Below are 20777 nucleotides of genomic sequence, written 5' to 3'. Positions count from 1 at the left end.
GGTCCTCAGGGTGATGTAGGTGCTACTGGTCCCATCGGTCCTATCGGTCCTCAGGGTATCCAAGGTCCTCAGGGTGATGTAGGTGCTACTGGTGCTATCGGTCCTCAAGGTCCTATAGGTCCTCAGGGTATCCAAGGTATTCAAGGTGTTCCAGGAGCAGCTTTCGCGGAGTATGACTACACCGGCTGCTATCAGGCCGGCCTCCTCGCCGGCCAAGCTTTTGGGCTAGATAACACAGGTGCGAACATTGTTTACAGTAAGATCGAAACAGCATCTATCGACGACTGCGCCGCCTACTGCGCTACGGTCAGAGCTCCTGGCCCTCCAACTCTGTTCATGACACTCTCAACAGATGTTGACGGCAACTCCATTTGCGCATGTGGCGATGTCCTCGCCAGCTCAGACGTAACCAACGGATGCAATTCGGCATGTACATTCCCACAGAATGGCCTCGTAGCCTATTGTGGTGGTCCGTTCAGCGCGCTGCCGATTGTGTCTGTCTTTGGCGCCATCTAAGTTCACGGCTGGGTAACCAATCGATATTCATTTTGCCTCAAAATAGGAGTTTAACATTAGAATGAATATTGTTCAGACTTGATTCCAAGTGTATATTAATACCTCAGAGCTATTACAGCTGCAATTCTTGACCCTCTTCTCTTGGTTACAAATATAACCTCCATATTAATCGTTTGACCATTATTGCCTGAATCCAGCTAACAACTTATCACTCTGTATATTTAGAGGTTCATTTTCAGAACATTTGGCAAGTATCACTCTTCTTGTAAGCATTTTGTGCCTCTATATGTACATACATATCACTTACATATTACCTAAACGGCTTCATCCTACCTGTGTCATCCCTTCAGCCCAATTCAATATGCAGGAGCAATTTCCTCTACAGTTAACAATCGGACACTTGAAAAGATTTTGATACAATTTCCAGTGTGAGCGAATATACTGTTATAATCCCATGACTCTAAAAATTACATTACACCATCAAGTTTTTGGAAAGAGCCCTAATGCGCGGCCCATACTTGTAAAAGATGATTGGAATCGGAATCATTGCAACACTCACAATGCCAAGAACGCTTGACGCCCACGCCACGCCAAGTCCATGATACATGTAGCTGGCAAATAAGGGGAACCCAGCAGCGAAGAATGATCGCACGATTGTGTTTGCTCCTAGTGCGCTGTTTGCGACATGTGAATAGACGTCGAGGATATACGTCATTGCCGTGACAAAGATGCAAAGTAATCCGGAACCAACAAATAGACTTCCAATGATCATTCCAACAACGGGAATATCAGGAGCAGAAGTCCACCCAAAAATGAATAGTCCGATGGGGAGCAAAACGCTACCTGCCATCATCAGGGGTAGCCGTCGTTCAGGTGCTGGCGAGAGAGGGATTCCGGAAGAATCTTCGGCCATCTTCTTTCGACTGGCTTGTTGAGCAATGACGGTCCGCGTAACAATCATGGCTGATCCGATAAAAACCCCAACCATCATTCCTAGGAATGGGAGCGAGGATAGGCCAAGTTTCCAATGACGTTGTTCGCGGAAGATTATAGGATATGATGAAAAAACAATATACAGGATTCCGTAGACGAATGCCTGGTAGAGAGTCATGAGAACCAGTATGGGGTCAGTTCCCAGTAACACTGTAGAGACACATGTCAATAAGATGCAGGGGCTGGAATACAAACACAGAGCAAAGCTTACCAAAGGGGCGGACCAGATAGACTCGGACAAATTTACGCCATCTCCCAGTTTCTTTTGGCGCGTTCTGAAATGCAGGGTCAAGTTTTTGTCTCTTCTGTAGAATGATGGGGGCATATGTCTCTGGCAGCCCTAAGAAAACGAGAACGGTACATGATCCTCCCATGATACAGCTCAGCCAGCCAGTCCACCGCCAGCCCAGATGACTAGCAGTAATGAAGTTTCCCATGACCGGAGCCAGCAAGGGGCCGCTAAGAACTATGCCAATGACAGTAGCCATGGCAATTGCGCGCTGCTCTGGGTGCCAGATATCGACCAGGCCACCACCAAAGAGGGCAATGGGCGATACACCAGTCATTCCACACAGGAATCGCCCGACAAGGATCGTTTGCAGGTTCTTTCCAACAGCAACCGGGATGCAAAATATTGTGAAGAGGGCCATGCCCGCGAGCATCGGGTACCTTCTTCCAAATTGTTCAGATATGGGGCTCCAGAAAGGCGGTCCAACGGAGTAGCCCTATGACGAAAGAGAGCACACGTCAGCCCAAACACAGCCTTGTAGACGAGATACAATAAATTGGACACAACTTACAACAACAAACAAGCTGACTCCGAGAGTCACAACCTCTGGTCCCACACCAAAATCCTCGCTGATTGCTTGAGCACCGCTGCTGAAGATGCTGGAAGACACCGAAGCTACCAAGTTTCCCGTTATCCATATGAAAGTGATAAACAGCCTCCTCAACAACGACCAATTCTTGAGATTATCCGGATCATTTGCGTCTTTGAAAGCCAAAGGGCTAGGGCTAGGAGGACTCGGTGTAATTGTGTCCGCGTCGCTGGTTGCCGGACTCATGGGCGGAGTCGCGCTCTCGATTTCGTCTTGGGCCGCCATCGTGATGACTCCAGTGATGGGATATTTCACCTATAGTAAACCATCATAGAAGTCTTGGCAAACAGAAACCACTTTTCGGAGAATTTCATTCTATATAGACCTTTACCCTAGTATGGGGTAACGCTGATGAGGTATGTACATGTAAGCATGTGCTCAGAAATGGCTTGAGCTTAGCGCCGCGGAGAAGCAAGCGTCGGTAATCAAGGCTATAGCGGGTATCATGGCTTTCACGGCTAATAGAAGCCCGATCATTGACTATTTGGGGAAATTCCTATCTGATTTAGACAAGTTTCGGCACCTTTGCCGAGATGCATCTCTTTCTCTACGGAGCACAGCTGGTGTAGCTTGTGACATGTCTCGCCTCAGCGACAAGTCGGACATTACATAAAGCAAGATTTTGAAAGCTTGGGACGGCAAATCTTGGCCGTGAAGGAGCAAGGTCAAGTGCTCAAATGCACAACTAGAGAGCATATATCGAGGTTACATCTTCAATATCTAAGCCCTATTTACGTGCATTAGCGACAAGACTCACATAAAGCATGCACGGGCACCTCTTTAGAAATGCCCTGAAAGCACTGCCTAATGCCGAGGCCACGGACAAAAATCCTGGAAGGCTTTGAGTGTCTGCTCCGGACTAAAGCGGATGAAGGTGGGCAAGGCGGACCGGCTTCGGCCCCACTCCGCCAGCATCTTCCCTTTTCGGCACGCAAGAGCCGTACGTGGATAAATCTCGTTTACTAAGAGAAAAAAACACACTTTCAGCTGATATTACTCTTGATTAATCTATGCAGGTATTAAATATATATGGTATAAACAGTTCTCTTGTTTATCCATTATGGAGAAAGCCTTTCGTCGTCTCTCCCTATCCGATGGCCCCCGTGATAAACATCCCTTTAATTTGCAACAAAACAGCAAAGAACACCAAAATCAATGACAAATGGAATAGCCTCCGGAACGCTGGCAAATACCTATAATATCCTTTTCATTAGAACATGACAAAAACTCCAATCTGCAATCATGGACAAGCCTATTCTCATACTTGTCCATAAGCTCCCAACCTCTTGGCCTCCTTGTCCGCCTTTTTCTGCTCCTTCACAGCTTTCTTTTCTGCTTTCTTTACCTTCTTCTCCTCTTTCTTGGCATCTCGAAGGCTGCTATTGGGTCCTGTGATGAACCATCCGGGATGGACTATGGCCAGGATGAGCAGGGCCGCCAACATCGGGAAGGCGTCGAGGGAGTAAAAGTAGTATTCGTGATAAGGGATGGGGTTGGTGTCGGGATCGCGGCCGCCGAGGAACTCGACGAGTCGGAAAATAATGCGCATCTACAAGGGGATGTTCCGTTAGTGGGGACCTGACTGAGTTGGACGGGCAAGACACGTACAGTAATAAACGCCAGTACAGCGTAAAGAGCATAGAGCAGCGCCAGGGCACCCCTTGGCCTCTCGATTTCGCGACGGTCTTCTCCATTGGCCGAGTTCAGGTTGACTTCCTCCGGCTGCAGAGGCCGCTCCTTGTTGAGTTTATTGATGCGGCGGTGGAAAGCAATCATGAGACCTATAAAGCAGAGGATAAAAACCTCTTGCAGTCCGATACCACCCTCGTAGATGTGCATTCCTATTTCCTGCGTCGAGGCAGATACGCCAGGGGAGACGAGGACGCCACCAGAGGCTTGCACAATGAAAGAGAGGATATCTGCCAAGACAAAGAGCTTTGATACCTGGGAGGCCTTGACAATCCAGACTTTTCTGTCAGGAATGTATACATGAACCATGCGGGCAAAGGTCATGTAGACAAAGGCATTGACCCAAAGGGGAGATAGCAGGAAGAGGATTTGCCAAATTGTGGCAAAGGTAACGTTTTGTTGGTTGTGTGCTCCGACGGTATGGAAGGCGAAGGCTATTGTCTCCCAAGCAGCAGCCATGATCAGGACCCAGGCATAGCCCTATGATGTACGTTAGATCATGTTCACGAAGAGTGTCGAATATGGAATATGGCGTTACTGACCTTTTTGAAAATAAACGCCTCGATGATGTGAATCAAAGTGAGCACACCGAAGAGGATGGTCACTACCACGGCCGGGATGAACGCCGGGATTGCATTGTAATTGGAGTTGCAGGCGATGATGGGCACTTCGCCATATTTGCCGGGAACAGCAGTTGTACAAGTCGGCTCAGCGGTGCTTGTTGCGCTTGTAGGAGCTAAGTGAGTCGTTGGAGTTGCCATGAGACTTGGCGAGATTAGGGGTAGATGCGGTGTGACAAGCTGCAAAGAACTTTAGAGTAGTAGAACAAACTATTTGTCGTGTTCCTAATGAAAGGTTTGAATAGGCTTCATATACTTGATATATATCCTCGTCTTGAGAATGCCTCACAACAATCCCGACTGACTTTTGGCCACAGGAAATCATGGCCATGAATCCTTGAAAAGTATAATCATTAACAATAAATCCTATATCCTTCTATTCTTAGTCATTCAACCAACGCACAACCGTGATAGTCTGCCTACGCTTGTCGTAAGGGCCAAACCGAACTAACAGCCTGTGCGGGCCGCCCTAACTCCGCCATTGGTGAGAATAAACTAGGAACACGCGGCAAACCGCCAGCTCAGCCTCGCAAATGGGATCATTGATCCTTCGAAGAATCAGAGACACGCGAAGCCGGCCTAGGCCAAGTGTGGCTGACAGGATCTTTTATGCTGGGGCTAATGCATCCGCCATCGAGGTCAGAAGCTTGACGCTCTTGATTCTGTTGATGCAGCAATCTCAATGACGGTCATAGAAATGAGATCAGAATCTTTTATTCAAAAAGTCGTAAGCCGAAAGTCTACGCATCTCGTATCGTTTATACGGACGACGCGCAATATCATGCAAAACGCCCCAGTGGGCCGCAACGCTTGCGAATCGCTGGCAGTGCAGTCCATTTTAGATCGAAAACAGCTTAGATATCAAGGGTCCTCCTAGTAGCGAGCGTACGAGTACATTGACTTGCCTAAAAGGGGTTCTCAGCTCTCAAATTCCCGACCAACAGTCTCTTCATTCAATGTTGGCTACTAAGTCGTTGGCCCACCTCGGGTACAATATCGCCTGTACACGTATTGGCCGCATCAATTGTGGCTTGGGCGCAGGATTTGGTGGAAAATTCAGTATGGGCTTGCATCATTGCGCGTATTTGTATGAGACTGGCCTTTGCAATGCAGGGCATAGGCAGATTTTGAGGGATTCTGTGAGATTTTAAAGCGACATCAAGCTGTATCAAGCTTTAGTGTTTGAAGCGCAGGCAGCTGTTGCTGTTAGTCCAAACGTTCATACGTCTTTGAAGTTTAACATCGAACATTCGGCTGTTGGGCCGTGTATGAAGGAGCCCAGCAATGCCCTATGCAATTTCCGATATCTTGGATTATGAAGCATGTGATGTCCTTCGAGGATCCTCGTGTTATTCTTCGAAATAGAGGAGATGCCCGCTTCACTGCAATTTTCTCATCAAAAATTTTTTTTTTAGCACATGCAAAAGCGTCGAGTTCTGATGTCTTAGCATTTACTTTGGGCTATGTATACCGCAACCTTCATCTATGTTCTCATCTAGCCTTAAGCTTATGAATTTCGCTTCAATTATCGTAAAATTAGTTAGCAAATAGAACAAGTATCTTACATCCGTATGTGCCGTATTTTAAAGATCGTGAAACGCGGCAGTTCCGTAAGATAAGACGTACAGCCATAGGGGTGAACTGTGATTGGGTGTCTATTCTTCCTCTTCGTGTCTCTAGAATGAAAAGCAATGCCGGCGAGCAGCCTGTATCCTGGAGTATTCTTAGTTGTCATATTCGTTCCCTGACCCCAATAGGCTCTAAATATATGATGAGATAAGGAGAGACGTTTATGATACGCAATCAGATTGCCAATCAAGTAATAGTATATTAGGGTGATGTGCACCTTTGACGAGTAAAGAAATGACCTGAGAGTGTATAAATGATATGTAACTGCATAATTACAATGTCTCCTAATGAGAGTGCTGGCACGCAGCTCGAGAGACGAGACCCAAAGACTCAAAACTCTTTCGGTATAGTACATTATCCGTTACTTACAAGCAGAACAGGGCATGTTGCGGTGGTCAGTCATCAAAAGGACGACTAATTGAAGCAGCGAAGGTCCTGTACTTGACATGTGCCGTGTTTGCGTGTGACCTAGACTAGACTGCATGTACATGTACCTAAGGTACAGGTACCTAGTAGCTAGAGTCCCATGTTCGCCAAAAAATCATTCATACAAATCCATTATTACTTGATGTACTACCTTTCCTCGCATCCACTTAAAGTGGTGATGCTCCCTCGCTTTTCTGTTGTGGAGAGAATAGCTATCAATATTCTCTTTGGCATAGACAACTTCTTGCAGAGGCTTTCGCGATGTCATAGAAACAAGAGGAGGGACACTTCTAGCTGCTCTGAAGCCAGCCTCGTCTAGAAGGCTATGGGCGTGCAGGCTATGGGATTGCCAGCTACCTGAGTTGGCATTGCTTCACAGCATTTTTAACCTGTCCTGAGGCTTGAAGAGGCAACCCTGTAGAACCGCTTAAACTCCTCCAGTCTCCCACGCTCGGGGTGAGAATGTCAGTCACAACGGGCATTTGATCACGACGCAACTGTCAACCCATCTGAATCTGTAGGCCCACATATCTCGAAAGCTGGATGGATAACAGACCATGACCCAAGATTGTATAAAGGATGTAGATATGTGCATGTATTGATAATGTCTGTGTTTGAGTGCTGATTGCGATTTGCAATGCCTATGACATGCAAGTAGCAGAGGCCATATTGCAGTGCCTGGATACATGCAGTCATCAAAGTGATGTAATTGAGGCAGTAGAAGAAGTTGCGTTTGTTTCGTGCAATTTTTTGTCCCGTGCATTTTTCTTCACAGCATTTTTAACCTCACCCGAGGCTTGGAGAGGTGCGGCCTGAGGAATGGATGGATCGCTTACATGCTTCTGCCTTGGGGCGTATACCTCACCAGAACACATTGATCGCGATGCAAGTACTAATCCATCAGATTCTGCAAGTTCTAGCATCTCATTGCTGTGGTTAGCAGGCTGTTGCCCGTTGTCGGTAGCAGTGCATTTCGTGTAAGTCCTGTTCCACGACGATTCACCAAACACACCACCAGCCTTCAGCGTGCAAGTAACCCTTCAGCCATCTAGATCCAAATACAAAACGCACCGTGACTAAACTGTAAGTCTTCTAGTACTGTGTGCCAACATACAGGGATCTCCATTGTAACCGTCTCCATGCCGCATTCCACCCCTGCAAGGTTTTACCAAGTTTGCTCCACAGGGGCTTGTGTTGCCCTAACAGCCTAACAAGGGCGCCACCGTCGCCGCCCATTTTAATTCTCCTCTCCTCCCTCCCTCCCTCCTTCTTCTTCTTTCTTCCTCTCTTTCATCCTTCTTTCATCTCTTCATTCATTCTCGTCTTGTCGCTCATCTTCTAGGTATTCTCATGCCTTTTCACTCTTCATCCATCCTACCCCTCTTTCCCATTTCATTCCATCCCATTCCATTTCCGTCCCTTTCGCATAAAAGTACATCCGCCGCCCAGAGCAAAGGTACATCCGCACACGTACCTCTCGGAAAAATAATACCCCCGCTATGCCATTCGCGGCATAGCCTTATCACCCCCGGAACTCCCTTCCCGTTTAAATTGCCCACAGCAGCGTAGTTTCTCTCAACGGTCTCGGGGCTCGTAACTTGGCTCTTGTCCACTGGCACCTCGTACGAACCCCGGCTGTTGCAGAGTTCTGCAAGAGCTGCCGCCTCCAGCGATGCTTGAACGCAGCCACGATAGGAGATCGGACACCTTTGTCGGGGTATTCCCGCTGCTTACGCGGTGGGAGCCGGGTACTTGGGGGGCGCCGGGAATATTTTTGCAGTTTTGTAGCATGATATCTGGTGATGTTGGTGATGTTTTTTTTTTTTTTTTTTCATGGTGAAGAGAAGGCGAGAGCAGAGCAAGAACAAATGACAAGAAGAAAAAAAGAGAACAAGAGAAGTTCAAAGAAGAAAAAGAGAGAGACAAAAAGGAGAGAAGCTCGTAGTAGTATTCTTTGTGGTGGTCATGATCATGCATGGTTCACTGTTCTCTTTTTATATGCCCAGCATCGTATACAAGCTGCATCTGGCCTGCACTTCCATTGCTATCAGGTCCTCATCTGAGACTTCTTTCAGCCTTTCCTCCCCATTAGCGGAATATTGCGTGGCTGCAGCTAGCAATTTCCCTGATATTAGTCGGTAGGTTTTAAGTATGTTGCCTACTAGGTATGTTCTGATGGAATGGCGATGCTACTCAGGGCTTTGCTGTTGGGATAGACGAGCACCTACCAAAAAAATGTCTTCATATCTGGTTAAAAAATAGCACTGCCTGACAATTGATAATTGATGTTGATTGCTGAACTCAAGAATGTTATTGCGTGATTCGAGTGTCACAACAGATAATCTGTGTAGTCTCTTGACTATCAGTCGCAGAGAGTCAAGTGCATGAATACGTACGCATGCACAACAACACGGCTCCATGTGCTCTGCACGCCTTCACCAACAACAGCATTCAGTCGGAATATATCGCACGCAAATAAACAGCATCATCCAATTCCAGAAACACCAACCAAAAAAAGCAGCATCAGAATAACCACCAACCCGTATTACTTTGTACTTACCTCAGTAGTCCTCTACAGATGTCAAGTCACTCATAGGGCGCAGCAGCAACACCACCACAATTAGCGATTGCTCATCCCTCTAAACATACAAAATTTCACGCAAAGCCCAAAATCCCTTATCGTCTAATGTTTCCCGATCCCGTCAAGCGCGCCATGCAGGCATCGGGCTGTCCTTTAAAGATGGCATCATACTCTCGAGCCAAGACGCATGTCGCGAGGCACCAAAGCGGGGGAGCGTGAGGGGAAGAATGGGTAAAAGACGAACCGAAGCGTTCCGGAGGGTCGATACAATAAAGATTGACCTTCCAATTATTTTTCACTTGATATACCTATAATATCTTGTAATCTTGAAATCATCCAATTAGCACTAAATATAAGCTTACTTTCATACATTCACCAATCATGGCGACGGCATTATCCAAACCTCCTCCCGGCTTCGTCACCCTCTCAGCTCTGGATGCCGGCCACCTCTCTCTCCCAGAACACATGTTTGTCAACGACGCAGACCCAGTAAAGAAGAATCTCGTCCCATCTCTCTCATTCCTCATCCGCCACGCATCTCCAGATGGCAGCGTCACCAACCTCGTCTTCGACCTCGGCGTCAAGCGCGACCTAAACTATACGCCCGCTCAGCAAAATGAGCTCGACATCTGGAGGCCGCTCATCACCGAGACTGATTGCGCCAAGAGCCTGCGCAACGGAGTCGCTGATGCTCCTGGCGGCGCAAGCAACGGCGTGCTCCTCGATCCAACCAAGGACATTGACTACATCATCATCAGCCACGCCCACTGGGACCACACCGGCACGCCCTCGGACTTCCCCACGGCAACGTTTGCTGTGGGATCCGGAACGCTGGATCTCTTCCAGAACGGCGCTGGACCGGCATATCCATCCATTTTCTTCAACAAGGACGAGCTACCCGCTCTCCGCACCGTCGAGTTCCCTCCCGTCGTACGCACGGGAGTGTATGGAAACGAGCCCTTTGCGCCAAAACATACGCCACTCCCGTCAAACACCCAAGCTAAGCCTCCTGCAGTCGCTGCTTCATGGGCTTGGAAGCCATTTGGCGATCTACCCAACGCCCTCGATTTCTTCGGTGACGGAAGTCTCTACGTCGTTGATACACCAGGCCACATTTACGGCCATGTGAATCTGCTTGCTCGGCTTGGGGAGCGAAGATATGTCTATCTCGCCGCAGACTGCTGTCACGACAGACGGTTGGTGACGGGCGAAAAAGAAATTGGATTGTACGACGACGGTCATGGTGGGTTGAGGAGCATCCACACTGATACTGAAGAGGCACGTAGATCTTTGGAAAGACTAAAAACTTTCTTGAAGAATCATCGTGCGGAGGGGAACGAGGTGGAACTTATCCTTGCCCATGATCCTGTATGGAGGAAAGAGAATGTACATGCGTGCTGGCCTGGAAAGGTATAAGACGATTTTTTGTGAGCATCAAAGAGATGATGCGGTGACTTTATGACTGGATTTTGTAATGAGTTCTCTTTAATTGCATAAGTAGACTGTTGAGACGCTATGTAGTCAGGAGACTGCCTTAGCCGTGGGTGTGTGAGAAAGTCCGGCATCAAAGTCTTCGGTCATAGTAGAAACTGAATTTTTAATTACGAGAATGAAAGGCAGACACTCAGTTGAGTAAAGCCCGAATTAAACGGAAGACCTGCAGTTACTACTATAAGGTGATTTGCAAACAAACAAAACATATATCGGGTCATGTCATAGCTTTTACGAGAGAGGCATCATTCCCCTACGCCGAGTTTTGTCAAATGCTTCAAAGAAACAATGGGTCTCTCCAGCGTTCTTGTCGGGACATCGCCTGGATGGCAACTACGTGCGCCTAATCAGCATATTCGGATGCGAGTACTCCTCGTATACCCGAGGCTTGGCAAAAGCAACACAGCTGATAATGATACCACTGTTGGGATGTATGGCCGCCCATAGTTTAGATTGCAGCAGCAATCAATCCCGCGACCATTGCCCAGGAATTGCTCGGATTTGATGATACATTGAACAATTTGCACTGTCCAACAATCCAGCCAATACGATACCCCAGATTCCAGCCACGAGGACAGAGCTCTGCAGAGCTGTACCTGCATGAATCCATCTTCTTTTAGCGCATCAGAGCATCTCGTATCTGTTCAGCCGTGGGCGATATGTACACCCCCGAGGCTGCCGACAGGATCTTGCTCCACCGCACCGAGTGAAATGTTCATTTCTTACAGGCTACTGGCAAGCACCAAAGCCGGAGACTTGGCTCCCTGGGATCACCTGCGGCCGAGGAGCATCATTGGCCCATCTGTATAACAAAGACTTGGCGCCGACTAGGATCGGTGCGTTCTTGGCAAACTGCAGGGACGGGCTGCTAGCCACATGTGATCTCTTGGCCTGGGACAAAACTTTAAATTTGTAAGGCTGACGCCCCTTTGAGAAGAAGACAGCGACGAATTTCTGTTGATCAAAGAAATTTGTTAGCTCTTCAGAGTGCTCAAAGCGGAGGGGAGAAGTAGTGAACAAATGAGAGAAAGCTCAATGCTGCTTGTTGGGAGTGCCAAAGCAATAGACAAAGGCGTTGTTGTCTCTTTATCCATCATTCTTCAACATCGACGCTCCCTTTCAAGAAAACCACATAAAGCAAAGTAAAGCAGAGCAGAGCAGAACTAAGCAGAGTAAAGAGAGGAGTTTCTCTTTGAATCATGTTTCATCAAAGACAGCGAATACGTACATATATAGGAGGATGGGTCTGATGATTTGGCGTTAGCGATGAAGAGGTAGATTAACAGAGAAATCGAGCACGACAATATGCCATCCGATCAACCAGAGCCAAGCAGGCCACGCAGAATAAGAATATCCGTGGCTTCTTCGGCTCGTCGAATAAGATCTGTCTCTCAGCAAAGCGCTTCGCCACGCCTATCAGCAAGGCATTTCATTGTAAGCAGCAGCAGCAGCAGCAGTAATGCCTCAATATCGCCCACCCTTAGTTCACGGAGCAGCATAACAAGCCGAACGACATCGCCAACGAAAACGACATTGCAGGAACTATCTCCGGCTAGGGCTGAGGATAATGGAACCTGGTACTGGCCAACCGTGCGTGAGTATATCAATAATGGAGGACATGAAGCTGGCCTTGCTCGGATTCAAGTAAGATGTCCCATCTGTCGTGACGAACTGCCTGTGCGAGGCGTCGAGCCAAGCAAGAAGGTGCTTCGACAGAAGGAAGGCGTGGTGATAGGTTGCGGACACATCTTTTGCCGCCAATGTTTGACGGAGTGGTTCCGTCAACAGCGTACATGTCCCGCGTGTCGAGAAAGTATGGAGTGTCAGGAGTGCGAAGCTCAAGCGCGCTGGGTCGCCATTCCCAAGGATAACGATGACTTGGGGGAACTTCCCCCGACAAAATCAGAACGCCCACACAAGGAGCTGCCGTCCATGTGCGTCCGCTGCGAGGCGCGCCGCTGGTGGATATTCGATGTGGACCACGGACGGCACGGCCTGCCGTCCCGCGGTGTGATAGATTCGGATTTCCAGAGGCTGATGAATCACATGATGGAGCGCTTGGAGAAACAAAACATGGCGATGGGAATGGACGAGATGGAACGGGAGCTGCTGGTGCTATTCAACGAGCACTTCATGCGGCTGTTAGAAAAGAGGGAGCAGTATATCTCGGAGTACGCGCATGATCCCTCGAACGCGATGAATCATGCATGGGGATGAGACTTGCGTTTGCGATTCGGCCGAGTGGACGAAGTGATGGCGAGCCGTGGTGGTTCAGGCCTTTGTGCTGATAACGAGACGGACAATGGGATGGACTGTGGTTTGTGATTTGTGATGGGATGACGGAGACGGCAGGCAGGCTAGAATAGAAATGGGAAAGGCTTGGGGGAGTTCTGTGCCGATATATGCAGGGACGTGGAGGGCTGGTTGTCTTGGGCATTGTTGTGATGTTTCTGATATTGGATGGATCAAGTGTGTGGTGTTGGGAGCAGCGGACATTGCATTGCACCGGCAGTTACTTGGGTACAGCTTCCATGGAGGTCGAGGTAGGAGTACCTAGGGCGTGTTAGGCGGGATGGTGCAATTGCGGTGTCTGTTTCTAGTGGCTGCATGTAGTGCATACTTGCGGAGTTTGGGGGAGCTACTGGAGAGCTGGTGACATTGAGTTGCAAGTCTCCTTTTGCTCGTATAGAATCAATAGAGTAGCACTCGTTTTACCCTCGCATCAACATCTATTAGATATAAGCATCATTACCTTGATATATGTTTTTTATGCCACGTATTTCTACTATCGATGATAATAGAGGAGAAGACGATAGATACACTACCTACAGCTTGGAAGCTTGGAGGCTCTGTTGGAATTAGTACCTGTACCATGAGCTTCCACGTATCCTATTAGCACGAGTTACTTGACCAACCCATGATGACTGTATCACTCAACTATTTCTGCGGCGGGTTTTAGCAAGCGCGTCGCCGATATTCCCAGCAACTGGCGCTAGAGCAAATACAGAGAGAGGCTAGAAGGCGCTTCAAGCTCGTTTGGGACCCCCCATGCGCAAGAACTGAGTTTTTTTCGTTGGCGGCTGACGTTGACGCATTTGATCAATTTCTTACACCAAGGACCAAAAAGCACATAAGCCTCCATCCAACCAGCCAAAGCCCAACTGAATCGCCGTGAGCGCTGCAGGCTGAGCCAGTCGAGTGTGCTGCTATGGCCCGCTAGCGGCATCCTGGGCGCCCACAGCGGAGCTCGCTCGGCACCTACCAGCCGGGACCAGCCCCTAGAAGCTGGATTGTTGCAGGTGCTGGGCGTTTCAAAGAATACAGTGCGAGTGCGCACGCCTCGTGTTGCGATGGATTGCATCACCAATACTCCGTGACATGACACTTGATGTGATTGATGCCCAGGTGGTGATATTCAAGCATCAGTATTGGTGAATGGAAGCGTCGTCGCAGCAGTGCCGGCCTCGGTGAATTATTGAGATACAAAGTGCCGGGGATGGAGATGGGAATCATAATACTGGCAGAGATTCAGAGTAGCGAGATGATGCATCCATCAATGTTATCTGACGAGTCGGAATAACGGCAAATACAATACAACGGGCAGGCTAACGATGCAGCTGGCCTGTTCTGTCGAGAGCAAAGAAATGGAATCCATCGAGCTTGTTGATCAAATCAAATAGCAGACAGTGCATGTCTCGCACGGTGCCGTCACATCAAAAAAATGCATCCCATCCCGGTGCATGGGACTTGAACGCGCTTCATCGGCAACATTCTCGCCGAGCGCCTTTTTGGGGGGCTCTTTGGGCTCTTTGGGGGGGGGACCATGCCTCACAGCTATGGGGGTTGAAGCGCCTGGAAATTCGACGATTTGATGGCGGCACACACCTTGGCACCCCCCCAAAAAGCAAAGCCGCAGCCCCCCGTTCGGCCACTGCGCTGCCATTGGCGCTTCGCTGGGCCTACTCGGATGATACGGCCGGAAGGGCCCGCAAGGCGACCGTCGCTCACGCAGATGCCAGATGCTTGGATGCCGATTTTCCGTGAACCAACACTCGACAGGAGGTTTTGCAAGGCGGGGAACAAGGGCATCCGAGATGGCCCAAATGGTTCAGAAACTGTCTCTCGCTGTCTCGCCGCGTGTGTCTGCGTCTGTGTCCCGGCCGGAGTCGGTTGTCTCTCTCTCTTCTTCTTTCTCTCCTCCATCGTCCATCATTCTCTTCTCTCATCTCTCTCTCTCCCAGAGTCCTCCCTGACCATCCAGCCAGCAAGCATTTCGTCCGTTCTGACTCAAGTCAAGCGCTCTCTATTTCTGCCCTCCGGCCGCCGCTGCTGCTGCCCTCGTAACCGTCGCTTTTTGCCACGACTCGCGATTCGAAGCTCCTGCCCTCCAAATCCGAATCCGAAACCGATCAGCAGCAGAAAAATTCAACCAAAATTTCAACAACTGCGCATACCTCGCTGCTCCCTCTCCTCCTCCTCAAGACAAACAACAAGAGTCGTTCGCACCGGGGCATGATCATGGCTTGAGGCTGCCATCGTGTCGAGGACAGCGCCCCATTCTTTTGAATCGCACATCCTCATCGCGAACCGAAATCTAAATCTCCAAGCCAAGCCAAGCCAAGCGAAAGGACTGGACCCTGCACTCCGCGGCTTGGCAGCTTGGAACTTGTCGCATATCGAGATTGACGCCATCATCTCGAGCCACCCGCGCCACAGACTGACGACTGCCCTCTGCGCCGTCGAGCATTCTCCAGATCCTCTCTCTCTCCCTGCAGCGTCACGAATTGGACCGAGACATCACCATGGCCACCTCCGTCCCGATCCTCGAGCAGCTCTGCGTCACCACGGCCATTATTGGCCTGCTGGCCATTGGCGGCAAGACCATCGACTCGCTCTATGAGATGAACACCAGTCCCGGCCGAGACACGGCGATTCTCAACAAGGCGCTCCAAGAAGTCAAGCAGTGTCGCTCCTCGGTCCACATCCTATACAAGAATTTTTCGCTGCTCGAGGCCGGCCAGCTGCCGTATCCCGATCGGGCGACATGGATCAGCACCGACGACCTGATCGCGACGCTGACGGACACCGTCCTCGCAATCACCGACTTGCAAGAGGCCATCGAGCCCATCGAACTGTGCCAAGGGCTGGCCGCACGCATTGTCGCGTGCAATGAACACTCCCAGAGACTAACCAGCCTGTCCACAAGATTACGGTGGCACAATCTGACTATGAACATGATGATGACTATCCTAAAGTGGTAAGCAACCTCTCAATAACCACCCCCGGCGAGTGCTTGTCTTGAACCCAGGCTAACACGGGGAATTCCAATTGCCCAGTCCCGGCGAGCAGGATGCCCAGAATAGCAGGCTTGGCCTCGAGCGACGAATGACCCGGCTGCTCTCCTCCAACAGCGACATTGCGCTACGCATGCGCCGCCTGCGAGACACCTTTGGCGCACGGTCCATGGCCCGACGCGCGATTCCAAATTACGCCCCCATCGCCCAGAATGCGCCGCGGCTACCCGCGGACCGCACATCTTCAGCCTCGTCCATATCCGAGGGATCAACGTCGGCAGCCTCCGGCCAACAGACGGCTGCTGAGACTGAGACCGTTCCTCAGCCTCGACTATGGTCCATCTTTTCTGGCTACAACCTTGCCGATATTCCCGTCCTGTCCATGATTCCCCTCCCAGTCTTGACCCTCGAGCTTCGTGATAACGAATTTTACACATTTGACTTTGCCCAGCGAGTCAGCCATGACCTCGTCGAGCTCATGCAGCTTGACCCAGGCCAGCAGGGCACCAGCAAGATGCTGCGTGTCATCCTCTCCAAGCCCGTCGTCGCCCTTCCGCCAGGCACCGCCGGTATGAACATCACTCCTAATACCACCGCCGTGGATCTCGAACCTCCGGCTGTCGAAGCTGCCCCGACAAGCACAACGCCTGCCGAACCGTTGCGCACGAAGAAGAAGATTATGAGCTTCAAGAACCCGCTCAAGCACCGCATTCGACGGAAGAAGCTCAAATGACTATCCTGGAAGACGTGTTTTGGCTTGTATCAGCCAACCACGACCAGGGAGAAGATACAGTGAATGTTGAAGACTGTTTTACATGCACATAGCAAACCACCAGGAATAATGTCGCGCGCGCAATAGAGGATCATCACTTCAGGGAAAGGCAATAAGGACGCCCTTGTTTATCTTTTTTTTTTATTCGAGGCACACAGATTATCTTTTGTGAGCTATGGCCTCTTTAGTTTGTCCATTTATTACTCTTTTTTTATTCAGCCATACATTCTTGGAAATAAAGCGAACGGCGTCTATGGGGGAAGCGCATATCGAACGAGGGGACAAATGGAGATTTGATTGCCATTTATTATTTTTTATCTCGTGATTAGAATAGGTAGCCCTGATGAGAAAGGGCTTTTTTTTCGTTCATGTACATACGGGTAGCTACTAAATTACAATGTCGGTGGACAATGATGTCTTTTGGGCGATGTCGTGATTTTGATGTTTGGCGTGGTGCCGTGAATCGTCGCAGCGCAAGTGGTTTGTGCACTTGACTTCGTATAGATGAGTGACTGGGGCCTACGAAGCACAGTGATGATTCCAGATGAAAACAAACAAGTAAATTAATTATCTGAGCTGCCAGATGAAAGACATGACTAAACAAGACTCGAAGACAACAGGATAGTAGGAGGCAAGGAGATGCATGAATGAAAGACCTCTCGAAATCAGGGGGCAAAAGACACCGACACCTGATCGTACAAAGTCCCTGTAGCTATGGCGATTCTGTGACGCCAAGGGCAGCAAAGCAAGAAAAACAAGACAGATATAGTAGCAAACATGCGGCTGCCCATTCAAAAGAATCAAGAAATGACAACAGAGGATATAATTAGAGACAGTCGCCGGCAGTGCTATTTGTCGAAGTGAATTGCGGAAACAGGAAATCCCACTGATTGCCAAGCCAGTCTTGCGCCTCGAGTGAATCTGACATGCCCGTCAATTGCTGGGCAGTACGTTGAACCAAAGGTCGCAGATGCGGGATAGACGAAGGGTTGGCCTTTGCGTTTCGTAAATGGCCAAGAATCATGGAAATGCATCGAACCTGAGGGGAGGGCTCGTCGATCGTCAAGAAGTGTTCGGCCCACGCATCTACCACTCTGTCTTGAGGGGGTGGCAGTCCAATAAACCTTCCAAAGGCCGTGGGGATAGTATTGTACAAATCGTAGTCGGACAGGTCCTCGAGGGTGTAGAGAGAAGAGAGACACTCGTTGAGTAGACTGATATCCTGGTTGTGTTGTGTTTGAGCGGCAGAGATGAGTTCCTTGAATGTCCCATCTTGCCGTTCTTCTTCTGGAAGGTCTTTGAGTAGTTGGAGACCGTGTTTCCACGCCCAATGGGCTTGTCGAGGGACCTTGGACCAAGACTCCAGTAAGGGCGCGTAAAAAAGAGATTCTCGTGGAGGTTGAGTCACTTGTGATCCTGTGTCAGTCCATTGAGAGGAGTGAACTGGAGAAGCTGAGGGATTACACGATAGCTCCAAGTCACTTCTCGGGATATTCGGCTTCCAAAAGGGAGAGATTTGCGAAAAGGTTGTCAATACCCCCTTGGAAAGATCGCTGGGAGTCTGTAAACGTGTACCAGGATTGCCAAAATGAGACGAGTTGACAAAGTAGGGAAGGTAATGAGATCGAAGTATCTCCTCTGGATGCTTGGCCAGCTTCTTCAGAGGACGGTCCTAACTGTCCAGCTTCAGCCGGGTGTAGTTGGGCAAACCCAGATATCCCAGATGTGGCAATCCCGTAAGCGCGAGAGGAATTCGATGCGGGTACTCCAAAAAAGAAGAGTCATGCATGGGCGGCATTTTGGTCCCTGGTACGCTGGAAGGGTGGAGGCTGATTCGCTCATAAATGCTAACGTTTGGGATCCGAGAGGTTACCTTGCGCACCAACGCAATGACTCTGTCCTGGGGAATGTGATCCTCATTCACGGCAAAGCCCGAGCGGGCTTGGTCTGATTCGCAGGCTTTGGAGACAAAGCGAAATGGGTGTGGATGCTCAGACAAACCCATAGACTCGGTCCATGAAAGCCAATGAGCAAAATAGATAATAAACGCCGCCAAGGATACCTTAGGGACCTCGTTGAATCTCGTACCACCATACTTCCTTTCCGACATGAACCACTCTAATCGCAGATCTGAATGGGTTATAATGTCAAACCAAAGATGGCATGCCAGAAGCATGAGACGAAGGTGCAGGAAGTCGTTCGGGTATTGGAGTGCAAATTCTTTCAATAGTTGTATCAGCCCGGGAGGGTACTCAAACGCGTCGGCGAGGGCCGCAACATATACAAAGCCTGGTGCCGCTTTAGGACTGACATTTTGCGTTGCAAGATATGGGTTACAGGTCAATTCGGCTAAGTGGTGACTGTCGTCTCCTCGAGATTTTGCGTCGGCCGGAAATCTACCAGAATGATTCAATCCGGGAGGAACATCAGACAATACAGGAGGCGTTATGAACGAGAACGGGGTGATCGCAGCTCCCCTCTTCAACCCTTGAATCAATTTCTCAACATAGAGATCATATGCTTTTCGGTCCTCTGGCGTAGTAAGAAATGTTTCCAAAGGTTCACCGGAAACCAGTCTCTTGAGCATCACAAGATTGGCCTCAGTTGTGGCAAGATGATGCGGAATGACGTCTTGGTGCTTGATTGTGGGAGAAGAAGAAGAAAGTCCGCATCTCAACGATACGCCCTTCAGATTGAAACGAAGTGCATGTTCATGGACTGGCCCGGACACCAATTCCTCGATATTGCTTCTTCTGCCTCTTTTAGATTTTGGCAAAGGTAATTGTGAATAGTTATCCGAGTTGTGGGTAGACCAAAGTTCTTTTCTCATAAATATGGCGCCTTTCATCTCTGCAGAGAAGCCCAGGTAGGCAGTAGAGACGTATGTTTTCCCATTGACAGTGGTTCCTTTCAATTCCTGCTCAAGCCGCGACAGGTTCTTCGAACTTGGTTGATTTGCTTCGGTATTGTTCTCGTTATCGGAGCCATCTGAAAGGAATGTACATCTTGCTAGGAGCTTGAATTTAGCAAACTCATCGTCCCGAATTGAATCGACTGCGTTGCCTTGATCATCCTTTTTGCTCATCATCTTTGGCGCATCTTCTGTCTCCAGCAACGGAGTAGAGTCGGGGGATAGGATAATGCACCCTCCATCACTCTTTTGTTGGACGGTGCAACCCATCCATGTTTCGTCGGTCATGTCGGCCGTAATAGCGTGGTGCTGGAAGTGCGATCTTGAGTCTTGTTTTAAGATTGGTAAGGTAGAATGACATCCAGGAGATCTGTCCGTGGGAATATCTGGAGAGAAGGGGAGATTTGGGGTAATGGCAATGGGAGAGGGCAAAGCTTCGAGATGGATGTGTGACTGAGCTTCGTTTGCTTCTAAGCGGGTACTCCTGAGCCAACTTCAGGCATCAAGTGAACACATCAAGACTCTAGGACAAGAGATACTCTCTTGCGGCTGGCAGCCTCTGCCAAATACCAGGTATTGGGCGTATGCTTTGCCGGCTGTCAACTCTTGGCCAGCCGGTCCACTTGTCAGGCATCCGTACAGCAAGAGTTCTAGCAGATTCGAACCTGTTCTCTGTATTCAGTGTAGTTGGTCAAAGCAAATCTTCCTTGAAACTAATACAGGTGATGATGGTGTTCGTCAGTCCTCTGGCTGTGACCCTCTTATGGTTGAGACAACTTCATTGCGACTTGGTGGAATTACAGGCTCGCAGTAATTTCCGCATCATATAATTGATTAAACGAACTTTAGCATAAGTACTATCTAGTAGAGGATTGTAATGGTGACCTCGTATAGCCTTTCGATCACAAAGGCTTGCACATGTCTATGGGGCATTGTGTTTGTGGCATCATCATGTGTATCTGTGGTTAGAGAGACGA

At 49.2% G+C, this 20777-nt stretch overlaps 9 protein-coding genes across 9 annotated transcripts in view; 4 read left to right on the top strand and 5 right to left on the bottom strand.

The window, feature by feature from the left end:
- M431DRAFT_527768 (hypothetical protein) overlaps window positions 1-686 on the top strand; it is a 3321-nt gene extending 2635 nt beyond the window's left edge. Inside the window, exon 3 of the mRNA XM_024920720.1 lies at window positions 55-686. Within this exon, the coding sequence (XP_024778894.1) occupies window positions 55-516 (462 nt within the window). The 3' untranslated portion in view covers window positions 517-686. The remainder of the gene's footprint in view (window positions 1-54) is intronic.
- A 302-nt stretch (window positions 687-988) lies between these two features.
- Window positions 989-2573, bottom strand: M431DRAFT_490828 (hypothetical protein; the record flags this gene model as incomplete). Its single annotated transcript, XM_024916838.1, has 3 exons — window positions 989-1659; window positions 1721-2234; window positions 2310-2573. 3 exons carry the CDS (start codon window positions 2571-2573, stop codon window positions 989-991), a joined length of 1449 nt encoding a protein of 482 aa, XP_024778893.1.
- Window positions 2574-3505: 932 nt separating this feature from the next.
- M431DRAFT_490827 (hypothetical protein) lies at window positions 3506-4837 on the bottom strand (the record flags this gene model as incomplete). Its single annotated transcript, XM_024916837.1, has 4 exons — window positions 3506-3580; window positions 3733-3936; window positions 3996-4556; window positions 4619-4837. The coding sequence occupies 4 exons, from the start codon at window positions 4835-4837 to the stop codon at window positions 3506-3508; spliced, it is 1059 nt and encodes a 352-aa protein (XP_024778892.1).
- Window positions 4838-7446: 2609 nt separating this feature from the next.
- On the bottom strand, window positions 7447-7998 carry M431DRAFT_527765 (hypothetical protein; the record flags this gene model as incomplete). The annotated part of the gene is made up of 2 exons (XM_024920719.1): window positions 7866-7998; window positions 7447-7789 (listed from the first exon to the last, which is right to left on the bottom strand). The coding sequence occupies exons 1-2, from the start codon at window positions 7985-7987 to the stop codon at window positions 7447-7449; spliced, it is 465 nt and encodes a 154-aa protein (XP_024778891.1). The 5' UTR covers window positions 7988-7998.
- Window positions 7999-8069: 71 nt separating this feature from the next.
- On the bottom strand, window positions 8070-9047 carry M431DRAFT_516340 (hypothetical protein). Its single transcript, XM_024920305.1, has one exon. It carries the CDS (start codon window positions 8726-8728, stop codon window positions 8327-8329), a length of 402 nt encoding a protein of 133 aa, XP_024778890.1. The 5' UTR covers window positions 8729-9047; the 3' UTR covers window positions 8070-8326.
- Window positions 9048-9620: 573 nt separating this feature from the next.
- Window positions 9621-11045, top strand: M431DRAFT_504159 (hypothetical protein). The gene has a single exon (XM_024918426.1). It carries the CDS (start codon window positions 9714-9716, stop codon window positions 10746-10748), a length of 1035 nt encoding a protein of 344 aa, XP_024778889.1. The 5' UTR covers window positions 9621-9713; the 3' UTR covers window positions 10749-11045.
- Window positions 11046-11785: 740 nt separating this feature from the next.
- On the top strand, window positions 11786-13067 carry M431DRAFT_296583 (hypothetical protein). Its single transcript, XM_024914132.1, has one exon. It carries the CDS (start codon window positions 12129-12131, stop codon window positions 13038-13040), a length of 912 nt encoding a protein of 303 aa, XP_024778888.1. The 5' UTR covers window positions 11786-12128; the 3' UTR covers window positions 13041-13067.
- A 2558-nt stretch (window positions 13068-15625) lies between these two features.
- On the top strand, window positions 15626-16850 carry M431DRAFT_478316 (hypothetical protein; the record flags this gene model as incomplete). Its single annotated transcript, XM_024915659.1, has 2 exons — window positions 15626-16080; window positions 16160-16850. 2 exons carry the CDS (start codon window positions 15626-15628, stop codon window positions 16848-16850), a joined length of 1146 nt encoding a protein of 381 aa, XP_024778887.1.
- A 1655-nt stretch (window positions 16851-18505) lies between these two features.
- On the bottom strand, window positions 18506-19688 carry M431DRAFT_296540 (hypothetical protein). Its single transcript, XM_024914131.1, has one exon. The coding sequence runs from the start codon at window positions 19474-19476 to the stop codon at window positions 18562-18564; it is 915 nt and encodes a 304-aa protein (XP_024778886.1). The 5' UTR covers window positions 19477-19688; the 3' UTR covers window positions 18506-18561.
- Between the last annotated feature and the right edge of the window lie 1089 nt (window positions 19689-20777).

Source organism: Trichoderma harzianum, assembly GCF_003025095.1.
Source record: "Trichoderma harzianum CBS 226.95 unplaced genomic scaffold M431scaffold_2, whole genome shotgun sequence".
Lineage (NCBI taxonomy): Eukaryota > Fungi > Ascomycota > Sordariomycetes > Hypocreales > Hypocreaceae > Trichoderma > Trichoderma harzianum.
Note: the sequence above shows the minus strand (reverse complement) of the source record. Positions and strands in the feature narration are given on the sequence as shown.